The following is a 26,148-nucleotide window of genomic DNA, read 5'->3' on the forward strand; positions in this document are numbered from 1 at the left end:
CAGTTCATTTAACACCATTGATCTTTTGTGACAACATGCCCCAATAGCTGGCAATGTTGTCACACTGTATGTGGTAAACTTTCACAATGGATCCAGCCTAGTATAGGCTTTTAAACAGAAATACAGCGCTATATATATATATATTAGGGCTGTCAAATGATTAAAATTTTTAATCAGATTAATCAGACTTTTCAGTGGATTAATCATGATTAATCACTATTTGCAACTACACCTGAATCAATTTTTTTTTCTTCTGAAATGCATACCAAAATATAAATAACAGGACACAGATACATAATTTTCACATTTTCATGTTATGCCAGGGCCCGCATCGGGCCTGTTTTAGGCTACTCCTTATTTTTTATATTTTAGACATCCATCAATTATGTCGCGCTGGTGGAAACAACAGGAGACTTTCGCTTTTACTTTCGACAACGGCTCGGATGGCGCAACTGGAAGAGATCCGCGTTCAATCGCACGCAGTAGGCTGAAACTTGCCACAAAATACCGGCAAAAATAAATAATAAATGTGTCGGGGAAAGAGTAAGGACATATCTGAATTATTTATTAATAAAGTGTATTCAATGTGAGTCAATGTGAGTCAATGTCAAAAAGATCCTGCAATCTCATTTTTGGACGCGCCTTGAGAGAGAAATTTATCGTTAAGGATTACATATTAAACAAGTTTTTGTTTTCGATTTGTTTTATTTCGTTAAGTAATAATTTAAAACTTTCTATAGATATGTTTATCATGTCTGTGAGGCATGCATTTAGCTTTATTTTTGTTAAGCACTCCTGTTCAAGAACGAGACGACAGAAAGCGCATCATTTTTGTTTTCTTTATTTTATAAAAACACTGCAACGTTTTTTGGTGTATTACTTTTTCCTTTGTGAGCAAAAATGACGGATAATTTTAAATTGCTTTCACTGAAAAAATGCAAATGATTGAGCTGGTGCCTCGATGACAGCAAAGCGGCTTTATGTATCTTCCACTCTCCACTCTGTCACTGTGTCAGTCACTGCTCTTTCGAGAATGAACCCAGCATAACTATGCAGACTTAATTCCCAAAACATAAGAAAAACGAAAGTTTCATACAAATTCTGAATGGATTATGGCATGGAAAGTGCAAAGTGCGCTCCCTTTTATTATCACTAAAAGCATCACAAATCTTAGTTATAGAGATCTCACAACGTTCCGTTATAATCAAAGCTTTCTAAACTACACAACGAATCTTTTATTTACATCGCGTCTACACTTAGTCAGGAGATGAACAACGCTGGATTGTTTGCCAGATCTTCAATTGGTTTGCTTTCGTTTGAGGGTATATAGCACCGTCTACCCCAGTAGAACCGGGCCTAAGCTTGGCTATAACCACTCCAGTTGCAGAGGGGCTGTCGCCCAGGCTTGTACTTGTTAACTGTACCATCATCATTCTTTTTATATTTGCATCCGTCCATAGGCTCACCTTGCTCCATCTCGCTTCTAGATCCCCAACCACTTTCCTGACAAATAATTCGTCACTCTGCGCATGCGTAAAATGCGTTAAAAAATTTGACGTAATTAACAACAACAAAATAATTAACGCCGTTAACGCGTTATTTTTGACAGCCCTAATATATATATATATATTTATTTATTTTTTTTGGGGGGCAGCCGTGGCCTAATGGTTAGAGAGACGGACTTGTAACCCACAATGCTGTCACTACAGCTGCTCGAGCACAAAAAATTGCGGACAGCATACAACTAGCTGAGGGCAGAAATTTGCCAATACACGACAGTCTGAAAGCAGTTGTGGGTGTGGCTTGAGCACTATGACATCATACTGCTCAGAAAATCTAAACGGCTTGATAATTGAGACTGTTGAAGTTTTTAAGAACTAAAAGTAGTAGTGAATATATTTTTATCATTGTAGGGTGGTTGTATCCACACACTGCAAAGACACATTTATATACGAATTTAGCATCCGATGTCCCCTATAAGCGTTTAGGGCAACTACTGAACTTAGGTATTTAAGATGAAGTAGGTGGAAATTCTTTACACTGTGCCATCATAGAAAAAGGCAGAGCAATGAGTTTGTTCCAGACAGTCACTTTCACGGGAACACTTGCACAGCTTAAACCAAACACATCAACATGTTCATCTCACATGCTAATCCAAACATATTTAGACAGATTATCACCTACCCAGATTATCAAAGGAGGGTGAAGGGTCACTTTCTAGTCAATCTGCACGTTCTCTCAGAGGAGAAGGAATTGATTTTAAAAGACTGACTTGAGTGGTTCTGGATTGTCTGTTTTTCTCTTCTCATTCTGAAGGTAAGCTGAAAAAACAATGTAGTAAGATTTTAGAGGCATCTTGCATAAACTCTTTCATGGTTGCAAACGGGCCTAATTGACTTCTAACGTCACTAACAACAAAGCAACATATCAAGCACATGGTGACAGCCACAGCGGCAGTCTTTTTCAAAAGCTTTGCTGTATTAGCACAGAAACTGACAGGAAGTGAAGCAGCCAGACTGTAATTACTGAAACATATGCGGAAAATAATTACAGTAGTGTTGAGGACATGAGTGACAGCCACAAAGGAGTGATGAGCCTTTGAATGCAGTCAGTCAGATGTAAAGTTTGTCTAGATGTAAACAGCTACCCTAAACAAAGCAGCTGATAGTGGATTGTTAGGGGCTGCCAGGCCAAGCAAGATAAATCCCATCGCTGCGTGGCCGTAATGGCAAAGGAGGGGGCCGGCCTCATTTCAGCGCCATGACACAAAATCGGTAATGGGGATCGATCGCGCCAGTCTGAGCGTTCCATGGGTATTGTTCTGTGGCTTGTTTTCAGATGTAACCCAGGAAAGTTCTTGCAATCTGTGATTGATCTAGTGCCTAGTGATGGATCTCATGAGAATATCACAAAACAAGGCAGAAATACTGTAGTGTACAAGGGTCTTTAAATAACGTTTGATACTGTACATCCTTAGCACACATGCACACAAACATATGCTATTTAGAAGTTCAAAAGAAATTTGAAAATTGTCCTTTTCAGTAAAGGACACATTAAATTGAGCAAAAGTGATAGCGAAAACTATTTTTATTTTAAATGAATGCTGTTCTTTTGAACTTTCTGAATCCTGTAAAAAAGTACAAAATACTACGCAGCAAAATACTAAGAAATTTTTCAGTGATGCTGAACATTCATATCAAAATAGATTTTAAATTGTAATAATATTTCACAATATTACTGCTTTTACAAAAAATGAAGCCTTGGTGAGCATAAGACACAATCTAAAACAGAACCCAAACTTTTGAAAAGCACTGTATGCGTTTTTTTTTCTTAAAGAGACTTTGAATTCTGTTTTTACACTGAGCTTTTTCTATGCTTTAACCCTAAACCTTAATCCACACTTTTTTTTTGCATTTTTACATATTCATGATGACATTTAATATGTTTCTGAAGCCATTTCCTTAAGGTTTTACCATCCCTGTGGGACATTTTGTCCCCATAATGTAAACAAAGCCTGACCACACACACAGCTCTTCTTACAAATAACCTCAGTTATCCATCTTATTCTTCAATGTGGAAGTAAGCCTATGGGTGAGACCTCCAGTTTATTAGCCGCTATAGGGAAAAAACGAGAAGAACTGTTTGCACTACAAACCAGCGTGTTCATAAGATAATACAATAAAATAATATGGTAAGACACACCAATTTGCAATATCAAACAGCAAAACAAGCTGTTTTGAATGACACAGCTTTTTGGATAAGAATAAAATGTAGAGCAGGATTTTGTTTTGTCCATTGGGAATTGATTGGATCACTGTCATTTTCTAATTGCTGCAATCTCATGTGAGTGACACGACGCAACACGATGCAACGTGACACAACAAATCCCCAAAAGTAAACTGATGCCTTATTTTATTTATGGCGTACTGACACAAGTTCAAATGATTTTTGCAACCATCGCATCCCATGTAGAAACGGTGTGATAAATGCAACCATGACAAAAACATACTAAAGACGTACCAAAGACATGAAATACGCACCAATAAGTACATATCACTGCAGTTTCCAACAGAAATTTCCACTGAGTGGTGCTAAAAGAGTGTTTGTTTTTTTTCTCAGTTTTATGTGATGTTGCTTTAGTACGCTTCACTGCAGTTCAGCAGACCCTCTGTGACATTTTAAAATAACATACCATCTGCACTTCACCTAAACCTACCCGATAGTGTGAACAAAAGCAAATGTGATGTAAAAACTAGGGTTGTCAGTCGATTCTAATTAATTACATGATGTTTCGCTTAATTAAATTTCGCAAAATAAATTTGACAGGGAAAATACCCACAAAAGGTTATTTAAAGCTATTTTTGTGTTAAATGAGAAAGCATCAAGTAGACATTACAAATTGTAGCTTTAGAAATAAGTATTTTATTTGATTATATGAATATACCAGTGCCCTTGTTTTGTCTCAAGATGCACACCAGTAATGTTTTTATCTAAGGCATGTTTATAAAAATGACTTAATTGAACTATGGCCTAATCCTGGCTTAGGCTAAGCCTATGAAATCGGCCTAACGTAAACTATGGAACATAAAAAAAGATAATTTGAGAGGCATCTCAGTATTTTTAGTTCATACAATGAAAGTCGCTGGTAACCAAAACAGCTTTGTTTTAATAGTCTACAAAATACCCTTTGTTCCACAAACGAAACCTTTGAAATGACATGAGGGTGAGTATATGATGACAGAATTAACATTTTTTGGGTAAACTATCCCTTAAATGTTTTTATTTTTATTATTATTATTAATAATACATGTATTGTACATGTAGTAAATGTATTGGAGTCATTAGATTCGTTCAAATGGCTGATTCAATCAGGAATTAAGTAAACAGCTTACTTCATGAATGGGGCTTTAAATCATTGGTTCACACGATTCTTTCAAAATGTGGATTTATTCAGAACTAAAACATTTCTGTGTTCCTCTGAGGCACGCAGCAATTCTGCTATGACTTATGAAACGTAACTGCCCCTGTGATATTGTGTGATGTGAGACATAAATATGAGAAAATACACATACAGGGACCTTTTTAGGTCGAAACATATGGAGTTGTAATCATAACTGTGTACAAAAACGATTACAAGTGCTCACTGTTTTACCACCTCTAGTGGACATTTCTGTTGGAAACTGCAGTGATATGTACTTATTGGTACGTATTTTGCATCTTGCGAAAACAGGAATGTTTTCGTCTTGAGATCAGGTAGCACGAATGCAAGATTAGTAGTTGCAATCATAAGAAGTCATAATTATGCGAAACAAAAATGGAACTGTGAGATATAAAGTCATACCGTGGTGAGACTTTTTATCTCTGAGCCCAAAATGGGCTTCCATACATATTTTATAGGCAGAAATCATTAAGCTTATAACAAATTAGTTTTGGTTCCTCTCAAGGTTTCTCCCTATCGGTTTTAACTTCTTAGGGTGTTTTTGCTGCATCTGGCTGCTTTTGAATAGTATATATTATTAAAGGGGTCATCAAATGCAAAACTAACATTTACATGTTGTTTGCACATTAATGTGTGTTGGCAGTTTGTGTACACAACCACCCTACAATTATAAAAATCCACCCAGTGGTATTTTTTTAATCTTTAAAAGTAATATCCCCTTTTTAAAATCAGATCAGTCTCAGCTTCTTGTCATTGTCATGAAACACAGTTGATTGACATGAGCGTCTTACCTTAGACCCGCCCTCACCGAGCTGAAACAGTCCGAATACGATTGCTATTGTGTCGACTCAGGTGCAGAGGAAGACTCTAATGGAGCGATTGAGATGTTCTGTTGTTGGATGTAATAATGAACATAGCAGTAGTCATTTACTCCCGACATCTGAGCCGCTTAAGAGGCAGAGGACAACGTTACTTTCATTTTTAAAAGGAAAGCGCCGATCCCGATCTGCATATGCATCTATGTTCGCGTGAATCATTCGTGATGCAGCTTTACCCACAGCAGAAGTGAGTATAAGAGTTTTTTTATGCATCTTTGCAAATGGCCTTTCTTAATAATGTGCTTGTTGGCAAGTTTCGCCCATAAACGCAGCTAAATGCGGCTAAAGTAAACATTACAGCTCCTAATCCCAGCAGAGCTCATTTGCATTTAAAGGGCCCATGTGTAAAATGTGTTTTTTTTTACACTGCTATTGAGAATTTTTAACCAAAGTATATTAGAGAGTTTTCATTAAGACCCTAAAGAATCATATGAACTTGTGGAAAATGGGCATCCGATGACTGATCCGAAAAAAATTAACACCACACAAATAAATAGAACCGAAATCTGTTTGATTTCTGACATTATAAAGTTGAAAGTTTTTCAAAGTTCTCACACTAGTGACACCTCAGTAAAAAGTCTGTCCTAATGATTCTATTCAGCATTCACCTGTCAAACAGCAAGACAAAGCCATTTGAAAGCCTGTATCTGATGCCCTTGGCCAGGAAAGATATCTCAATGTGATTGAGTCTTTCAGATTTCTATCTCTGAAGGTCCACGTTCGATCTAATCTGCATCTGTCAGATGCAGTCATTTTTTGAAGGCCAGCTCTGAAAGGTAGCTGCCATATATATACATAAAACTTTACTTCATGAACTTTGCAAAAAAAAAAAAGAAAGGTAGAAGAATGTCACCGTTTTCAGCATTTCCAGCCGACCAATCACCTCAAATGTAATTTTAGAAGTAATTACTTTTTGCGTATCACAACTCACATCAAAAAGGTTTGGTATCTTATCGTAATTAAGGCGGGAAAAAATAAGGGAGCAACCTCGTCTTCTTTGCCCCAGCCCAGCTTTGCCTCTCTTAGAAGATTCTATCAGTTTGTTCCATAATTATCCCCACACTCCTCTGTTAAATTATTCCAATTAGAGGAATTAGGAGCTGAAATTGCTTGTGTCAACGTGCTGATTGACAGCAATTGGTCACTTAGTTTAATAACTCTTGTAGATTAGCAAGGCAGGTTTTCCCTCTCGGTGAGAGTCACTAGTGCGCTGAAATAAATTCACCAAATTACCCAGAGCAGACGGAGCCCACGTACTGTCTTTTCATACGTTTCATCTCATTTGAAATATGAATAATCAGTTTGCTGTGACTGTGTGCTATGAAGACTCAAAAGTAATTAGGAATTTTCTAAAGGAAGCTTTTAACTGCATTTCCTTCAGAATTAATTTATTGAGGCAACATATTGATTTATCAAAGCCACTCTTTTCAATACACCACAAATATGATTAGAATCAACCCAGAGGGTTCGTTTCCAAATTTTTAAAAACTCTCTTTTAAAAGACACAACAACCAAATAAGTAAATATATGGATATGAGATATTGATTTAAATTACTGTATATTTTATCTCCAGCCTATTAATTTAAAGCTTCTCCTATGACAACTGTTGCGCTGAAGTTCGCAGGGGTCATTTTCACTACAACTGCAATGGTAAAAGCCACAGTGTGTCGCACCTGTAAAATTTGGTGGATGTTCTGGGGGTGCTTCAGCAAGATTGGAATCGGGCACATTTGTTTTTGTGAAGGGAGCATGAATCAAGCCATGTACAAGGTTGCCTTGAAAGAAAACTTGCTTTGTTCTGCTCCAAAAATGTTCCCAAACTCTGAGGATTGGTTGTTCCAGTGGGACATTGCTCTATTCCACACAACCAGGGCAATCAAAGTGTGGAGGACCACCAGATCAAGACCCTTTCATGGACAAACCAATCTCCAGATCTGAATCCCATTTAAAAAAAACTCTGGAACGTGATCAAGAGGAAGATGGATGATTAGAAACAATCAAACAAAGCAGAGCTGCTTGAATTTTCTGCAAATACATGCTCTAAATGACAATATATTTACTTAGAATTTGGGTGAAATGTTGTCAGTAGTTTATGGAATAAAAGAAAACTGTTAATTTTACTTAAACACATAGTAAAACTAGAGAAACTGATAGTTTTGCAGTGGTCTCTTATTTTTTTCCAGACCTGTATTTATTTAAAATGTTGATTCTATGTATAGAAACAACATATTTTATGTTTATTGCTAAATATATAGCTACACAAACAAGTAGTTTGAGAGCATTTGCAGTAGACGGGAATTAAAAAACCCTAGTAAAAAAAAATCCTATGCCATAATTTATTTAAAAATACATTTATTTCATACTAAGTATACTTCAAATCCATTAATATATTTATTAACATTTAAGATTACTCTTACTACTATAAAATTAAAACCAAAATTTTCAGAGTGTTTCTTTATTACATAATGCACATTTAAATGTTTAAACACAGCTTAAAAGTGAGTTTAGTGTCACTATCAATAAGGATTGTATGATGTCTGAATAATATCAGTCTTTAAATGGAAGATATTTAAAGTGTACCTGAAGTACACTACCAGTCAAAAGTTGTTTTTTTAAGATTTTTAATGTTTTTTTTTTTAAAGAAGTCTCTTCTGCTCATCAAGCCTACATTTATTTAATCCGAAGTACAACAGTAAAATTCTGAAATATTTTTTTATTATTTAAATAACTGCTTTCTACTTGAATATATTTTAAAATGTAATTTATTTCTGTGATCAAAGCTGCATTTTCAGCATCATTACTCCAGTCTTCAGTGTCACATGATCCTTCAGAAATCATTAAAATTTCTCAGGATTCTTTGATGAATGGAAAGACCCAAAGATCAGCATTTATCTAATATAAAGGGCTTTTGTAACATTATACACTACCATTCAAAAGCTTAGATTGAGTATATTTTTGTGCAAAGAAATTATAGAAATTAATACTTTTATTTAGAAAGTATGCTTTAAATTGATCAAAAGTGATGAGTCTATATCTATTTCAGATAAATCAGAATATCAGAATGATTTCTAAAGGTCATGTGACTGGAGTAATGATGCTAAAAATTCAGTTTTTAAATCACTGGAATAAATTACATATTAAAGTATATTTAAATAAAAAGCAGTTATTTCAAATAGTAAAAATATTTCAAAATTGTACCGTTTTTGCTGTACTTTGGATCAATTGAATGCAGGCTTGCAATAGTTTCACTTTAGCCCAATCAAATATACTTAAGTATACTGTATCTTTAGTTGGACCTCAGCAGTACTTTTGCACAATTAAAGTGCATTAAGCACAAAATTAATTCCAACTGAGCAGACTTTAAGTATACCAGTACAGTATACCTGCAGGGTATTTTTATTTATTAAGCACATAAATATATAAGTGTATTTGTAGTATATAAACTTAACACGAAATAAATTTATTTAAATACATTTTAGTTTTTTGTTTTCTCCAATAGGGAGTACTTTTTGTGTGATTATTTGTCTCAATTCTGGTGGAGATTTCTTTGCAGAATAATGGGTAATGCAGTTTTTCACTAGTAAATATACTGTTGAACATGAAAAAAAAAAATCTAATTTAAAATAATGCAGTATGACAGCTCCCACAAATGCATATACCAACTTTGCAGGTTATCTTTTTAAATTCAATTACAACATAGAGAAAATGAATTCAAGTTTTACTTCTGAATGCTAATTGTTGCACTCGATAGTAGTATATGTGGATAACACTGTCTAGCATAATTTGGTCTTGGACTAATTTTAGATCTATCTTAGACTAGTCTGAAATTTGAAGTCACACTATTTATTTAATATTGTTATAGCTTCTTTTTTTCAAAAGAGGCAAGTGGAACACAACAGATTTATACAGAATCAAAGTGCCAAGGGATTAAGAAATAAATGTTTTTGCGTGAACAATTTGCTCATTTTGAATTCAGGCTTGTTGCTTGTATGGAGCCATTGACAATTTCGGTTCTAATGACTTGTTTGATGGGCAGAGGACAGACAGAGATTCGCTGCTTTGCTTGGGCATATTAAAGTGTTGATTGTAATTTATAGGCTGTCTGTGCGGCTGTCGGCCTCTATTGTAATCTAATTCAGCGCTCGGAGGAACGGTCCGTCCTCTTGGATCTGCCGCTAGCGTGCGTTTGATTATGCCGTGTGTCCTTCTCTTCTAACAGAAGCCTTTCTACAAAGGGAAAACAATAGCATCAAACTGGTGCCATTTGAAATAGTCATTGTAATTCCAGCCTATGACCTTTCTGACTATTATAATGCCAGGAAGTGCCCCAACGGGCATTTTCTCAACAGGATTCCGCCCTCTGCCCAACCACTGAAAACTAGGGTAAAACAGGTTGGCCGGAAAGCTGCTGTTATGTTTTATACATGTCAGCGTCAATGGACTGGGCATAGCTGCATGAATGTTACATGAAGAGTTATGTAACTGCAATGTCAATGTGGACAAACTGAGAAAGAACAACATGAGTAAACTTCTCTGAACTTCTAAAACCTTCTCCTTCTCCTTCTCGTTATCTCCTAGCATGTCTCAGAGGAGTAAAACATCTTCAAAAGAAAGGTACAGCTGGCTTTAAATCAATACTTGCGTTGGTTGCAGTGATGTGCGGTGTGGTCACTACAGCTCTTCTCTTCCTTTAGCAGCACCTCTGGTACTCCATCAACATCAGATGCTCATCCTCCACGCTCTGCTCTTCGTAACTCCTCCAAAGACTCGAAAAACTCAGGTCACAGGGGCTCATCTGGCAGCCAAGGATGCCGCGGCAGTAGATCTTTCAGCCAGAATTCAGCAATTGCTGCAGCATACACACAGTACCTCAATGCTCTCTTCGGACAGGTGAACCAGAGTATATGTGTAGAAGTATTCTTGCTGGTTTTGTTGAGTGATCTAAAAGTAAAAAGATATTTTAGACAGGTGATTACAAATGTAATAAAAACAGAAACCAAAACATATATGCCATAGTGAAAAAAATACTAAAATGTATTTAAAATACATTTATTTTGTGAAAAGTATACTACAAATACATTTACGTATACACTACATTTTCTTTTGTTATGTATTATAGAAGTATCGGATCGGGACTCGGTATCGGCAGATACTCAAAATCAAATGACTCGGACTCGAGGGCAAAAAAACCTGATCGGGACATCCCTAATTTTAATATATTGAAATATCTAATATTTTAATTTTAATTACTGAAAATATTTTTAATACATTTAGTTTACAATAACAACATTGATGTCGCATCATGGTATTACTATCTGATACCATCACTGTCCCACAATATCACCACATTACTGTAAAATAAATAAAAATTCAACCTAAGCAGGTCTTAGTTGGCTTAAAATGGTTTCCTATCTTGGCCAAACAGGTGTTTAGCTGTTTTAGCATGTCAGCCTGTTGGTTTCCCAGGCTGACCAAGTTGAAAAGTACCCAAAACCACTCTAAAAGCAGCCTGAGAGATCAACTAAAACTGACAAACTAGGTTAGAATGGTTTAAGATGTTTCAGACACATGCACTTTTTATAGCCGTCTAATGTTGGGCAGTTTGTTTGACTTATTCTGCATTATTTACACCTATATAACCAGGATGACACATCAGTGCGTCTTTATTTAGCATGAGGCCAGGTTCATAATCTGTGAAACGACTGCTAAGAAAATATTGCCGCCTGTCAACACACTAACTTCCTCCTCAATCAGGTCAACAACAAGTGCCAAGTCAAATTATTTTGGTACACTGAAGCTCCGACCTAAGCTAGCTTCTGCTTTTAAAACCGACACTATGAATCTGTCACGATTTACTGAATCATAGTCATTTAAACTCAGAGGCGCTTGATTATATTTTCAAGAGTACGTTTGGAGATCAGAGAGAGCCAGCGAGCATGTGAAAGCCAGAAGACGGAGAGGCTGTAGAACAGTAAAAGAGAAATAATAGATAGAGTCTAAAAGACAAACAAGACAAAGGTGCTCCGACATAAAATGGAGAATATACCGACGTATGCATAGCCTAAAGCTCCACGGCTTCTGCTCGGCAGGATTGGAAGGGATGAATGAAATAAAAACAGATAGACAGGGGACCCTATTAGCATATATCCGAGGGTAAATAGCCTGAAGCAACACACCAAGTTGCATAACCGCTACCTCAGCCAGAGAAGCCTATGAGTAATGCATTATTTTTTAATAATAAATATGTGTTTTTAGGGAATTTGGAGGTCAAAAGTCCAATCATTGTGTGGTGAATGAAACGTTTGAAAGACAGCAATGCCCTCTGGCACCAGCTTTACAAATCAATTAGTAAAAGTTTTAATGTATGGATTAACATTGCAGTTAAAATGTTATCTAGTTGGCTAAATGCAGAAACAGTTTCGTTAGATAAAATTAAAGTTGATGTCTGTCCGTTGTTCTGATTCTAAAATGCTTTATATGTAGAAAATAGCCAATTTAAAGATTATTTATTGTGCTATCGAAATATGTTTGTTTAAAAATCCAGACCAAATAGTTTTGATTCCAAAATACTTTATATGTAGAAAGTAAGCAATTTAAAGATAATTTATGATTTTCTTTACTACGAGAAGAAATCATTCATGTAGCTATTGGCTTAGTTTTAGTAATAAATTATTCTTATGTCAAAAAGACTACTGTGCAAAGTCTGTTACACCGCAGAGTGAAGTTACATGGCAGGTTTGATAAAAAAATGAAAAAAAAACTATAATGAACTGTAATAAATCACATGCAAGTTCAATAAATTAATAAACGTGAGTGCATATGCATCCATTTCTGGAAGTACTAGCAGATATCTACTGTATATTTGTTTGCAATCAAGTCATTTATAGTCAAGCATTTTTATAAACCACCAGTCAAAAGTTTTTGAACAGTAAGATTTCTTATGTTGTTGTTTTTTTAAAATTCTAATCTGCTTACCAAGCCTGCATTTATTTGATCCGAAACACAGCAAAAGCAGTAATATTGTGAAATATTTTTACAATTTAAAATAACTGCTTTCTATTTGAATACATTTTAAAATATAATTTATTCCTGTGATCAAAGCTACATTTTCAGCATCATTACTTTAGTCTTCAGTGTCACATGATCCTTCAGAAATCATTCTAATATGCAGGAAACATTTTTAATTATTATTAGCAATATTTAAAACAGTTGAGTAATTTTTTTTTCAGGATTATTTGATGAATAGAAAGATCCAAAGATCAGTATATATATATATATTTTTTTTTTTTTTGATAAAAGGTTTTTGTAACATTATACACTATACCATTTTGAGAAAGAAATTTAGCAAGGAAGCTTTAAATTGATCAAAAGTGATGACAAAAACATGTATAATGTTACAAAATACAAAATTTCTATTCATCAAACAAACCTGAAAAAAATTCTACTCAGCTGTTTTCAACATAATAACAATAAATGTTTTTTGAGCAGCAAATTAGAATATTAGAATGATTTCTAAAGGATCATGTGACTGGAGTAATGATGCTAAAATTCAGCTTTGAAATCACAGGAAGAAATTACATTTTAAATATAGTCCAATAGATAACAGTTATTTCAAATAGTAAAAATATTTCAAAGTTTTACTGTTTTTGCTGTACCTTGCGTCAAATAAATGGAGGCTTGGTGAGCAGAAGAGACTTAAAAAAAACAGTGTATAAGTATGCATATTTGTATGATATAATCATATTAAAGCATGCATATGTGCATTAATCTAAATAAAACTGCACACAAGGATTTAATTTATGGAATACAGCTATAATATAGTCTCTAAGCCATTTCTCTCCTAAAAGTTCTTTCTGTTTTTCCAAAACACAATGCCCCTTAACCATATACGCATTTTAGGAGTAAACCCCCCCCCCCCACCGAATCTCTCTGCCATTTTTTGTTTGTATGAGTGTTGACGTGAGGCATGGTAGGGCATGTTATGGTGTAATCCAATTATACAGTCTCCCCCCACCCGAATCTATGCGTCATTGTGCCACTGAGCAGCTTTGATAAGCGTGCTAACATAAACCTCAGTTATTAGTGATTAAAAATGGGCGATGTCTCCAAGGACGCTCAGCTCTCATGCTGTAATAATTTCCATATTTAGCTGTTTTTTGTGTCACGTTTTTTTCCCCTCATTGTCATTTTGCTCTCTCATCTCTCTGTCCTTCTACCTCTCATTCTCTCTCTCTCTCTCTCCCATTTACTTTCACCAGGACAGAGATTTACTGCCAGAGGAACTAGATGGTATGTACAGAACATGCATATTTAATATCCGAGCCAGTGTGCAGCGCCTAGACAGACACAATACAATTGCAACAACACATCCAGCATAAGATAAATAACTGACAAAACCCAATAACATCTGACACAAATACATTTGATTAAAAATGGATTGGTATTGTCATGAATGGTGAATGGCGTACAGCGGATGAAGACGTAAGCAGCATTAATAATACCAGAGGAGTGAGTCAGCCTGTGCAAATGGTCATATACTTGCTTTAGCTGCCGCACGGCCCTATAGATTATATAACTGGCACAGTTATGTAGCATAATGTTAATGTCTTAATGTAATCATAATGTTAAGTTCAGTTAACACACACACACTGCACACACATTTAACTCTTTGGGATCAGTAATATTTTTAATGTTTTTTAATATGATATTATAAAATATTTTTGCAGTTTAAAATAGTGTTTTCTGATTTAATATACTTTAAAATAGAATTTATTCCTGTGATGCAAAGCTGAATTTTAATCATCATTACTTCAGTCAGAAATCACTTCAATATGCAGATTTATTTTTCATGTTGGAAACAGTTGTGCTGCTTAAATTTTTTTTTGCAACTTGTGATACTTTTTTCAGGATTCATTGATGAATAAAATGTTAAAAATAACAGCATTTATTTAAAATAGAAATCCTTTGTAACGATATACACTACTGTTTAAAGTTTTTTTCTTTCTTTCTTTGAAAAAAATTAATACTTTTATTCAGCAAAGATGTGTTAATTGGATAAAAAGTGATAGCAAAGACATACATTGTTAGAAAAGATTTCTATTTTAAATAAACGCTGTTCTTTTTAACTTTTTATTTAAGAATCCTGATAAAATATCACAGGTTCCAAAAAATATTAAGCAGAGCAACCGTTTCCAACACTGATAATAAATCAGCATATTAGAATGATTTCTGAAGGATTACGTGACGCTGAAGACTGGATTAAAGGCTGATGAAAATTTAGCTTTGCATCACAGAAATAAATTATATTTTAAAATATATTACAATAAAAAACTGTTCTTTTAAATTGCAATAATATTTCATAATATCTACTTTCTTCCCTGTATTTTTGTAACTTTAATGAGCATAAGAGACGTCTTTAAATAACATTAAAAATATTACTGATCCCAAACTTTTAATAGATAGATCGATCTAAGAAGGCAAAGCCAAGTAGGACAAAATACCCATTTTACAAGGGGAAGCAGCCAGATGCATTTAAACTAATATATACACTACCAGAAAAAATGTGGGGCCAGTAAATTTCTTTCTTTGAACAAAATTAATACTTTTATTCAGCAAGGATGTGTTAACTGGATAACAAGTGATAGCAAAGAATTACATTGTTAGAAAAGATTTCTATTTTAAATAAATGCTGTTCCTTTTAACTTTTTATTCATCAAAGAAACCTGATAAAATATCACAGGTTCCAAAATAATATTAAGCAGAACAACTGTTTCCAACATTGATGATAAATCAGCATATTAGAATGATTTCTGAAGGATCATGTGACGCTAAAGACTGGAGTAAAGGCTAATGAAAATTCAGCTTTGCATCACAGAAATAAATTATATTTTAAAATATATTAAAATAGAAAACAGTTATTTTAAATTGCAATAATATTTCATTATCATCTATTTTTTACCTGTATTTTTGGAACTTTGTTGAGCCTAAGAAACGTCTTTAAAAAACATAAAAAAAATATTACTGATCCCAAACTTCTGAACGATAGATCTAAGAAGGCATCGACTATTAGGACAAAATACCCATTTTACAAGGGGAAATAGACAGATTCAATTAAACTATATATTCATATTCACACACACACACACACACACACACACACACACATACATACATACATATATATATATATATACACATATACATATACATATACATATATATATATATATATGACCCTGGACCACAAACCAGTCACGGCTATATTTGTAGCAATAGCCAAAAATACATTGTGTGGGACAAAAATATTGATTTGTCTTTTATGCCAAAAATCATTAGGATATTAAGTAAAGATCATGTTCCAAGAAGATATTTTGAAAATTTTCTTACTGTAAATATATCAAAACTTATTTTATGATTAGTAATACGCATTGCTAAGAGCTTCATTTGGACAACCTTTAAGGCGATTTTCTCAGTAGTTAGATTTTTTTGCACCCTCAGATTACAGATTTTTAAATGGTTTTATCGTGGTCAAATATTGTCAGCCAAATATCCATACATCAAGGAAAAGCTTAATTGTTCAGCTTTCAGATTATGTATAAATAAGCCAACTTCTATATACTCTAAGTTGAAGAAAAGTTGACAGTGTGATCAAATGATTACATTTCTTTTCCTTTCAGAGCTGCATGTAGCATTTAAAGAGTTTGACTATGACCAGGACGGGTATTTGCACTACAAAGATGTCGCAGACTGCATGAGAACCATGGGATACATGCCAACAGAAATGGAACTGATTGAGATCATTCAGCAGATAAAAATGAAATGTGAGTGCGCGTGTGTTTCTATTTATACTCTAATCGTCTGACCTACAGTTCAAGTAAAAAGTTTACATACACCTTGCAGAAACTGCAAAATGTTAATTATTTTACCAAAATAAGAGGGTTCATACATAATGCATTTATTTAGTACTGACCTGAATAAGATATTTTACATAAAAGACATTTACATATAGTCCACAAGAGAAAATAATAGTTGAATTTATAAAAATGACCCTGTTCAAAAGTTTACATACACTTATTGATGCTTCAGAAGGAAACATGATGCATAAAGAGACGGGGGATGAAAACTTTTTGAATTTGAAGATCAGGGTATATTTAACTTATTTTGTCTTCTGGGAAACACATGAGTATCTTCTGTAGCTTCTGAAGGGCAGTACTTCATGCAAAACCATATATATTAAGGCAAAATAAGAAAAATGAACATCTTCATTCTGTTCAAAAGTTTACACCCCTGGCTCTTAATGAATTATTTTTCCTTCTGAAGCATCAGTGAGCATTTGAACCTTCTATAATGGTTGCATATGAGTCCCTCAGTCGTCTTCAGTGTGAAAAGATGGATCTCAGCTTAATCATACAGTTATTGTTGGAAAGTGTTCAATGAAGAATTACGAAGAAAAACGAAGAATTTGTAGGACCTGAAGGATTTTTCTGAAGAACAGCAGGCAGTTTAACTGTTCAGGACAAACAAGGGACTCTAAAGGGACAACTACCACTAAACAAAAAAAATTATTCTGTGGATCATTAAGGTAACAACACAGTATTAAGAATCAAGTGTATGTAAACTTTTAAACAGGGTCATTTTTATAAATGCAACTATTTTTTCTTCTAGTGGACTATATACTATAACCTCTTTTTCACAAAATATCTTATCCAGGCCAGTACTTAAAAAAACAAACAAACATGCATTTTGTATGCAATTAACATTTTGCAGATTCTGCAAGGTGCATGTAAACTTTTGACTTCTAAAATGTACACATACAGTTTACAGGTATGGGGTCAGTAAGATCTTTTTAAAACTGTAAAAGTTTGAACAGCAAATCAGAATATTTTTTCTGAAGGACCAAGTGACACTGAATACTGGAGTATTGACAGCTGAAAATTCATACAAACGCCAAACTTTTAACTGGTATTGTCAGTGTAAAAGTAAAGATAAATGTGTCTATGTGGTGTGTTACTTACAGGGGGAGGTCATGTGGACTTTGATGATTTCTGTGAATTAATGGGGCCCAGGATGCTGGCTGAAACCGCTCATATGGTGGGTCTAAGGGAGCTGCACTGCGCTTTCAAACAGGTGAGTATGCACTCTAAAGTTCCCTTCAAAGGGAGCTCACTTTAAAGTGTACATTAAATAGAGAACAAAACCCCACAAACATCAAAACATCATTACATTACATGTTTGTCCAACCCATAAATAATATTACCTCCTCGTAAGACTCTGCATTCCTCTGTGCCTCTCTTAGTTTGACTGTGACGGTGATGGACGGATCACCTATGAGGAGCTGAAGGAGTCTACAAAGACGCTGCTCGGGGAGAAGCTGAAGAAGGGAGAACTGGAAGAAATTCTGACAGACATCGACCTCAACGGAGACGGAAACGTGGACTTTGATGGTAAGGAAGGCAGGATGCTTTTGAAAACGTACTACTCTAAAGTGATGCATGTGTTTACAGGCAAGAAGACTTTCTCTGGACTACTGAGAATAGATCATAACTCAAGTTTAAACAGTAAACAAACATAAAGCTGGAACTAATATAGTAGCACACACAAAACAATAACCATTTAACTCTATCTAGAGCGCTATCTAGTGGCTAGCTGAAGAAACAGCAGCAGCCCTCTTTTCACTTAAAAGTAAATATGGCTCTTGGGACTTGCTTTTCTGAGGATATGGGTAATTTGTGCAGCCTGGAAGGTTCAAACGAGGTTTAAAACTGAAGTTGTCCCCATTCGAACACACTGAGACCAGCAAATAAGTACATTTTTCATATTCAACCAAATGTCCTCAGATTATGACATTTTCATTATTGGGCCTCACTTTTAAAACCAGGTTAACTTTGCTCTAGGGGTGACTGATAGACTGTTTTAACCTTGAGCTGTCCATATATTCCTTTTTTTTTTTTAAATACACAAAACCCTTACAAAAAGTACTATGGTAACCACATGTGCTAGGTTAGTTATTTAGATATTTACGATAGTTAGTGCTTCAAAACAACAAACAAACAATATAGTACTTAGGTCTACTACATTCACAACTGTTGAGTAACAAACACCCCTTGTAACCTTTATATTTACTTGTTGATTAATTAAAATTAGTTATAAACGAAGGATATATTTGTATATTTGTTTGTATACTGTATAGCAAACTGCGTCTGCTCAGTGCTTACCTTTCTCAGGTAACAATTCTCGCCAACTTCATCTACTATATTGTACGTATATGAACTAACTTTGTTAAAGTAGTACAAGATGGAAAACTTAAAGCTTTAAAAAAAACTTCCAAATGTGTTTCAAGGATTGGATAGATGTGTAAACTTCTAATTTAAATGGCCTCAAGCTCCATTTTCACACGAATTCCGTTGATACGTACGGAACCCCTTAAGTGACATTTCAAGGAAAATTCTTACACCTTTTCGTCCACAAGTCTAAAAATGAGCTTACATAACTGACAGTTTTGCCTCTGTTTTCTTTCAGAGTTTGTCATGATGCTGTCTCTCCGATAGCTGGATGTTTGATGTTTTTTCACATACCTGAGAGCTCATACCTGTCGGTCAAGTTATTAAATACGTTGTGCATAAACTGCGGATATTTATGCAGAAATGTACAGAGAATATATTTGTGTTCAATAAAGGTCTGAAAACTGTGTGAGAATGTTCTGTTTTTTCCGACGCAGGATGGTGGATTATCTAATAAGTAACGTTAGTAAGAACAGGACAAGAAGTCTGCGAGTTATGAAACATGCCGCTGTGTTGCACAACCAGGGACGCTGCTGCGACCTAGTGGAGGATATAGGTAACGATAATAATAATTATTATAATAATAAATGTTATTTGTTAATTATTATCTATTAATAATAATAATAGTAATAGTAAAAATTAAATTAGGCTCCAGAATATGTGCGACCATACATGGGACGAGAGGTTTATGTAATAATTTGTTATTATTGTCAATTAAAAGAAGAATATTAATGATAATAATAATTGATAGTAGATTTTTAATTTAATCCAATAATAATAATAATAATAATAATAATAATAATAATAATAATAATAATAATAATAATAAGATCCAGAATTCCTGCAAGTGGTTTGGAAAATTGATAATAATAATAATAATAATAATAATAATAATATTAATAATAATAATAATAATAATAATAATATAAAAAACTAGGCTCCAGCATCCTTGCAGCTATACATAGGACAAGTGTTTTTTGTAATAATTTATTACAATGACAATTGTCCAAAAATAAATAAATAAATAAATAAATAAATAATAATAATAATAATAATAATAATAAATGTCATTTGTTAATAATTATCTAATTGTAATAAAAATAAATAATAATAAATTAGCCGTCAACATCCCTGTGACTATACGTAGGACAAGTGGTTTATGTAATAATTTGTTATTATTGTCAATAAAATAAATAAATAAATAATAATAATAATAATAAGCTCCAGAATTCCTGCAAGTGATATTCCTGCAAGCAATAATAATAATAATAATAAATTAAGCTCCAGAATTCCTGCAAGTGCTTTGGAAATTTGATAATAATAACAATAATATAAAAAAAACTAGGCTCCAGCATCCTTGTGGCTATACATAGGTATAGTGTTTTTTGTAATAATTTATTATTATTGTCAATTATTATTAGTAGCAGTAGTATTGTCAAAAGCAAATTATTGATATAATAATAATAATAATAATAATAATAATAATAATTTTCTTTTGACAATACTACTTCTACTAATGATGATGATTTTTATTTTCGTCCAAAAAAAAGAAAAATAATAATAATACATTTTATTTGCTAATTATTATCTAATAGTAATAATAAATTAAATATAATAATGATAAATGCTATTTGTTAATTATTATCTAATAATAATAATAAATAAATAAATAAATAAATAAATAATAAATAATAATAAATTAGCCGTCAACATACCAGCGACTATACGTAGGACGTAAGTGGTTTATGTAATAATTTATTATTATTGTCAATAAAACAAAGAAATTAATAATAATAATAATAATGTATTACTATTATAAGAATAATAATAATAGTAATAACGATAAGAGTAATAAAAATAAAAAGAGTAATAATGATTTTTAGTTTTATCCAACAATAATAAAAATAATAAACTAAGCTCCAACATCCCTACAGGTGGTTTGGAAAATGTATATAATAATAATAATAATAATAATAATAATAATAATAATAACAATAATGATAAATTAAGTGCCAACATTCCTACAAGTGGTTTAGAAAATGGATATAATAATAATAATGGATATAATAATAATGATGATTTTTAGTTTCATCCAATAATAATAATAATACTAAAAATAAATTAAGCTCCAGCATCTATACAAGTGGTTTGGAAATTGTATATAATAATAATAAATCTATTAATATTAATAATAATAATAATAAATTAAGCTCCAGCGTCTCTATAAGTGTTTTGCAAAATGGATATAATAATAATAACAATAATAATAAATATTATTTGTTAATTATCTAATAATCAATATCAATAATCCAATTAATAATAATAGTAAAAAATAAAAGAAATAGTCTCCAGCATCCTTGCGACCATACACAGGACAAGAGGTTTATGTAATAATCTATTATTATTGTCAATAAAAACAAGAAAATGAATGATAATAATAAATAAATTAAGCCCCAACATCCCTGCAAGTGGTTTGGAAAATGGATAAATGAATAATAATAATAATAATAATGAATAATTTGGAACACTGAATAATACAATAATAATACAAGAAACACTGTTACAATGAAAAAGATGTGCATTTTATTTGAAAATTGACAACTTAAATATTTGAGCAGAGCTGTAAAAAAATTATTTTTTAAAACAAAATGATTCACATACAACAAAGCCATTATCGGACATATTTTACACACTGAAAGGATTGTGGCCAAGAGTAAATTAAACCACAGAATCATTTCTCCACCAACAGGAATGCAAAAACCCAAGCCGATGCATTTTACCACAGGAGCAGAATGCAACAAGGTATTATAAGGCAAAAGTTAGTCTGCACACAACAAGCACCACACAGGTACGAGCTAATGAGTTAGCATTCATCACTCTCAATACGCAGAACGCTTGCTGGGTCTCCTTCCAGTATGGTGCTGGTCGCAGCCAACGAAAGTTTGTTCTCCACTTGTCTACATCTGTCAAAATATTGCAAGTTTCCCTTTGTCTACACAAATAAAATAAATCAATATCTCAACATCATTTGCAAAAATGACTTCGACAGAGAGCAGCTTGTAACTAACAGAGATACTTGCAATATGGTGACGTGTGGTTTTTCGGCATTTCCATTGACTAAAGCAAACCCACGGCAACTGATACGTATGAAACTAAACTATCGAGATATCTGGAAGTCCTAATTATTTCCTCAGCAGAAATAAGTCTGAAGGGTTTCATCAACGTCCATTACTGCAAAAGTAACACAAATGAATACAAGTGCATCATCAGAGTTTTCTCTGTCTTAGGCAACTCAGCTGATGTGCGACAACGACTTCTTGTGCGAAAGCTCGGAAGCGATATTTCTTGCCTAACTTTTGTTTTTGCAGATGCTCCCTGTCTACTTCAACACAAACACACAAAACATAGCGTAATCATGTTGAAAATGTTGGAAAGCTCTCCAGCGATATTTCTGCCCTCAAAGCACTGTATGGAGGCTACGGGCATCAGACGGAAATGTGATTTTGAGTAGATTGTTTCTCCTAAATGAGAACGGACAGACTGTTTAACAATAAATACTACAGGGATCCGCACAAAGAAAAGTCCGATGGTGGTGAAGAACAGATTGCTAAGAAATAATGAAAAACGCTTTGTCCTTATAACTCTCGGCATGAATTACATCTAACCCCGCAGATAGGAATCTGCGTCGGGCTTTCGGTGGAATCTCCTTGAAATCTCATTAGTTCTTCATCAGTCAGCACCATAGAGTGTTTGCATGTTGGCCAGCAGAAGGACACAGACATTAGCTGGTGGAAATAGAGATCTGTGTGAGTTTGTGTGGAAGCTCTAGTCGCTGGAAAGGTTTTTCAGGTAGGTGAGGATGTGCTGGATCTTGACTAGTCGCTCTTTTAGTGTTGTCATGGAAAGGACAGACAGCTGGTAACGTGGGTCGACGGGAAGAACAGCCAGCAGCCACCAACAGCACGCTGGACCATTGGGTGTGGCCTTAAAAAACAAAGAAATAAAGAAAGAGTGTTAGTATGAATAAAATGTCATATCCTAGAGACACACAACATTTAGTTCTGCATGTTCTTTTCTTCTGTTTTACATTTAGATTATCTTTATGTGTTATTTTAGTATTACACTACCAGTCAAAAGTTTTTTAATACTACGATTTTTGTTTTTTTTTTGTTTCTTTTGCTCACCAAGCTTGCATTTATTTGACCCAAAGTGCTAAAGAATATTTTTAGCATTTAAAATAACTGTTTTCTATTTGAATATATTTTAAAATGTAATTTATTATTTTTAGCATCATTACTCCAGTCACATGATCCTTCAGAAATCATTCTAATATTCTGATTTGCTGCTCAAAAAACCTTATGTTGAAAACAGCTGAGTAGAATTGTTTCAGGTTTCTTTGATGAATAGAAAGTTCAGAAGAACATATAAATATAAATATTTTGTAACATTATAAATGTCTTTATCTTCATTTCTGATCAATTTAAAGCATCCTTGCTAAGTAATTTATATAATTTCTTTCTCAAAAAATAAAAAAATAAAATAAAAAAATTATACTGACTTCCATTTTTTTTAATGGTATAGTATATAATGTTACATAAGCCTTTTATTTTAGATAAATGCTGATCTTTGGATCTTCTATTTATATTTTTTAAATATTGATAATAATAATAAATGTTTCTTAAACAGCAAATCAGCATATTAGAATGATTTCTGAAGGATCATGTGACACTGAAGACTGGAGTAATGATGTTGAAAATTTAGTTTTGATCACAGGAATAAATTAGATTTTAAAATATATTCAAATAGAAAGTTTTAATAGTAAAAATACTTCACAATTTTACTGTTTAATGTACTTTGGATCAAATAAATTTTAAATCTACTTTAAAAAACATAAAAAATATTATTGTTCAAAAACTTTTGACTGGTAGTGTATTTATATACTATTATAGTATTTATAATTATTTTGAAGTAGTTTTTTTTTTGTTTTATTTTTTTAAGTATTTAAGTATTATTTTTATTTTAGCCTTATATTTTAATTAAATGAAAACCTTTTTTAATAGTTTTTTTTAAAGATTTAGTTAATAATAACAACACTGCATGTAATACTCACTTTTTTCAAAATAATTAGAATTTTTGCATTGTACATTAAAATGTTGTGATACCTTGCGTTTTATTTTTAATGTTTTTTTTTGACAAAATATTATTTAATTTTAATATTTGATTTTGGTTATCAGCCATAATGTAAAAAAAAAATTATATAATTATAAAAATTATATATATATATATATATATATATATATATATATATATATACACACACACACACACACACACACACACACACACACACACACACATATATATATATATATATATATATATATATATATATATATATATATATATATATATATATAGATTGCTGTTCAAAAGTTTTGGATCAGTAGGAGTCTTAATGTTTTTTAAAGAAGCTTCTTTAAGGCTGCATTTATTTGATAAAAAAAAGGGAATATATTTTAAAATGTAATTTATTCCTGTGATCCAAAGCTACATTTTCAGCATTATTACTCCAGTTTTTAGTGTCACGTGATCCTTCAGAAATGATTCTAATATGATGATTTATTATCAATGTTGAAAACATAAGTGCTGCTTAATATTTTCTTTGAACCTGTGATACTTGATTCTTTAATAAATAAAAAGCAAAAAAAACAGCATTTATTTCAAATTTTCAAAAAAAATTTAACATTTGTTTGTGTTCAGTAGATTTTTTTAAAGAAATTAATGCTTTTATTCAGCAAGGATGTGATAAATTGATATGAAGTGATAGCAAAGACTTATATTGTTAGAAAAGATATCCATTTTGAATAAATACTGTTCTTTTTAATTTTTTAATTATCAAATAATCCTAAAAATATATTAAGCAGCAAAACTGTTTTAACATTGATAATAAATCAGCATATTAGAATGATTTCTGAAGGATCATGTGACACTGAAGACTGGAGTAATGACGCTGAAAATTCAGCTTTGATCACAGGAATAAATTATAATTTAAAATTTATTAAAATAGACAACCATTAATTACAATATTACAATTCACATAAAAAGTATGTGCAGCCTTAATAAGCATAAGAGAATTCTTTAAAAAACATTAAAAATCTTACTGATCCCAAACTTTTGAATGGCAGTGTATATATATTATATAAATTATATTGGCTAGAATTAGTCAGTCCTGTTTTCACTTTTTTACCTCATCATAACAAGGTAGATCAAGTTTCTGAACACCACTGATGTGATGTTTTACAACTCAAGAAGTTCTGCGTTACATAGAACATCAAACCTTTTTTTAATCTGAAAAGATCAAGGAAAGTTTGATTCCTCATGATACGACCCCTTTAATATCATGCCTTCTTTCTGTAGAATTGAAACGATGCACTAAACTAAATGCTGATGAATCTAGCTTGAAAATCTGTATAAATCCTATTTGTACTCAGAAATCACAGGACAGGCCCTTCAAATCGACCATATAAGGACTGGCTACGTCCACGAAGCTTACACAACCATAACCTCCCTCCGTTATTATTCAAAGCATGCCGTCCCTCTTCTCTTCTGGGCTAAACGCTAATATGTTCACCAGACAGTGTGTGCGCGTTTGCACGAGCTGCCAAATTCACTTCCGTTCTTCCTGACACATTTATGATGTAACAGTGCTTATGTAAATGCGCACTTGAGTGCGCTTTGACCTACTTCCTCCTGCCCAGGCTTCTGTAGGGCAAAGAAAGGAGGGAGGCAGGGCTTCTCTTAGTAGCAGGGATTAGGAGAGCGGGAAATACCTGGATATCAGCCTCTCTCTCTGGCATTGGGCCAAAGTGCTGCAGGATCTGGTTCCGGAAGCGGTTCTCAAGGTTCTGGAACCATTTACGGGCCTGGTCGTACACCTGATCATGTAACACTTGTAGCTTCTCAAGATCCTCCTCAACATTGACCTACAATGCACAAGTCTGATCAGTTCTCAAGCTTTTTTAAATACTGTATCTTTAAGGTTAATTTAACT

The 26,148-nt window shown here is 33.0% G+C and overlaps 2 protein-coding genes and 1 long non-coding RNA gene across 4 annotated transcripts in view; 2 read left to right on the forward strand and 1 right to left on the reverse strand.

Moving 5' to 3' along the window:
- Positions 1-2,203: 2,203 nt before the first annotated feature.
- cabp4 (calcium binding protein 4) lies at positions 2,204-19,506 on the forward strand. 2 transcript variants are annotated; one of them, XM_073819217.1, is made up of 8 exons: positions 2,204-2,316; positions 10,396-10,431; positions 10,512-10,707; positions 14,076-14,106; positions 16,494-16,637; positions 17,834-17,943; positions 18,113-18,260; positions 19,336-19,506. In XM_073819217.1, the coding sequence occupies exons 2-8, from the start codon at positions 10,397-10,399 to the stop codon at positions 19,362-19,364; spliced, it is 693 nt and encodes a 230-aa protein (XP_073675318.1). In that variant the 5' UTR covers positions 2,204-2,316; position 10,396; the 3' UTR covers positions 19,365-19,506. The 2 variants fall into 2 exon arrangements, with proteins under 2 accessions (XP_073675318.1, XP_073675319.1); XM_073819218.1 differs by having other exon boundaries at positions 10,515-10,707.
- A 2,151-nt stretch (positions 19,507-21,657) lies between these two features.
- On the reverse strand, positions 21,658-26,074 carry LOC141287289 (uncharacterized). Its single transcript, XR_012339436.1, has 2 exons — positions 25,928-26,074; positions 21,658-23,081 (listed from the first exon to the last, which is right to left on the reverse strand). It is a non-coding gene; the product is annotated as an uncharacterized lncRNA (long non-coding RNA).
- Positions 26,075-26,085: 11 nt separating this feature from the next.
- LOC141287729 (low-density lipoprotein receptor-like) overlaps positions 26,086-26,148 on the forward strand; it is a 27,222-nt gene continuing 27,159 nt past the window's right edge. The window contains exon 1 of the mRNA XM_073819864.1: positions 26,086-26,125. Within this exon, the coding sequence (XP_073675965.1) occupies positions 26,086-26,125 (40 nt within the window). The remainder of the gene's footprint in view (positions 26,126-26,148) is intronic.

This window comes from Garra rufa, chromosome 15 (genome assembly GCF_049309525.1).
Source record: "Garra rufa chromosome 15, GarRuf1.0, whole genome shotgun sequence".
NCBI classification, from domain to species: Eukaryota; Metazoa; Chordata; class Actinopteri; order Cypriniformes; family Cyprinidae; genus Garra; species Garra rufa.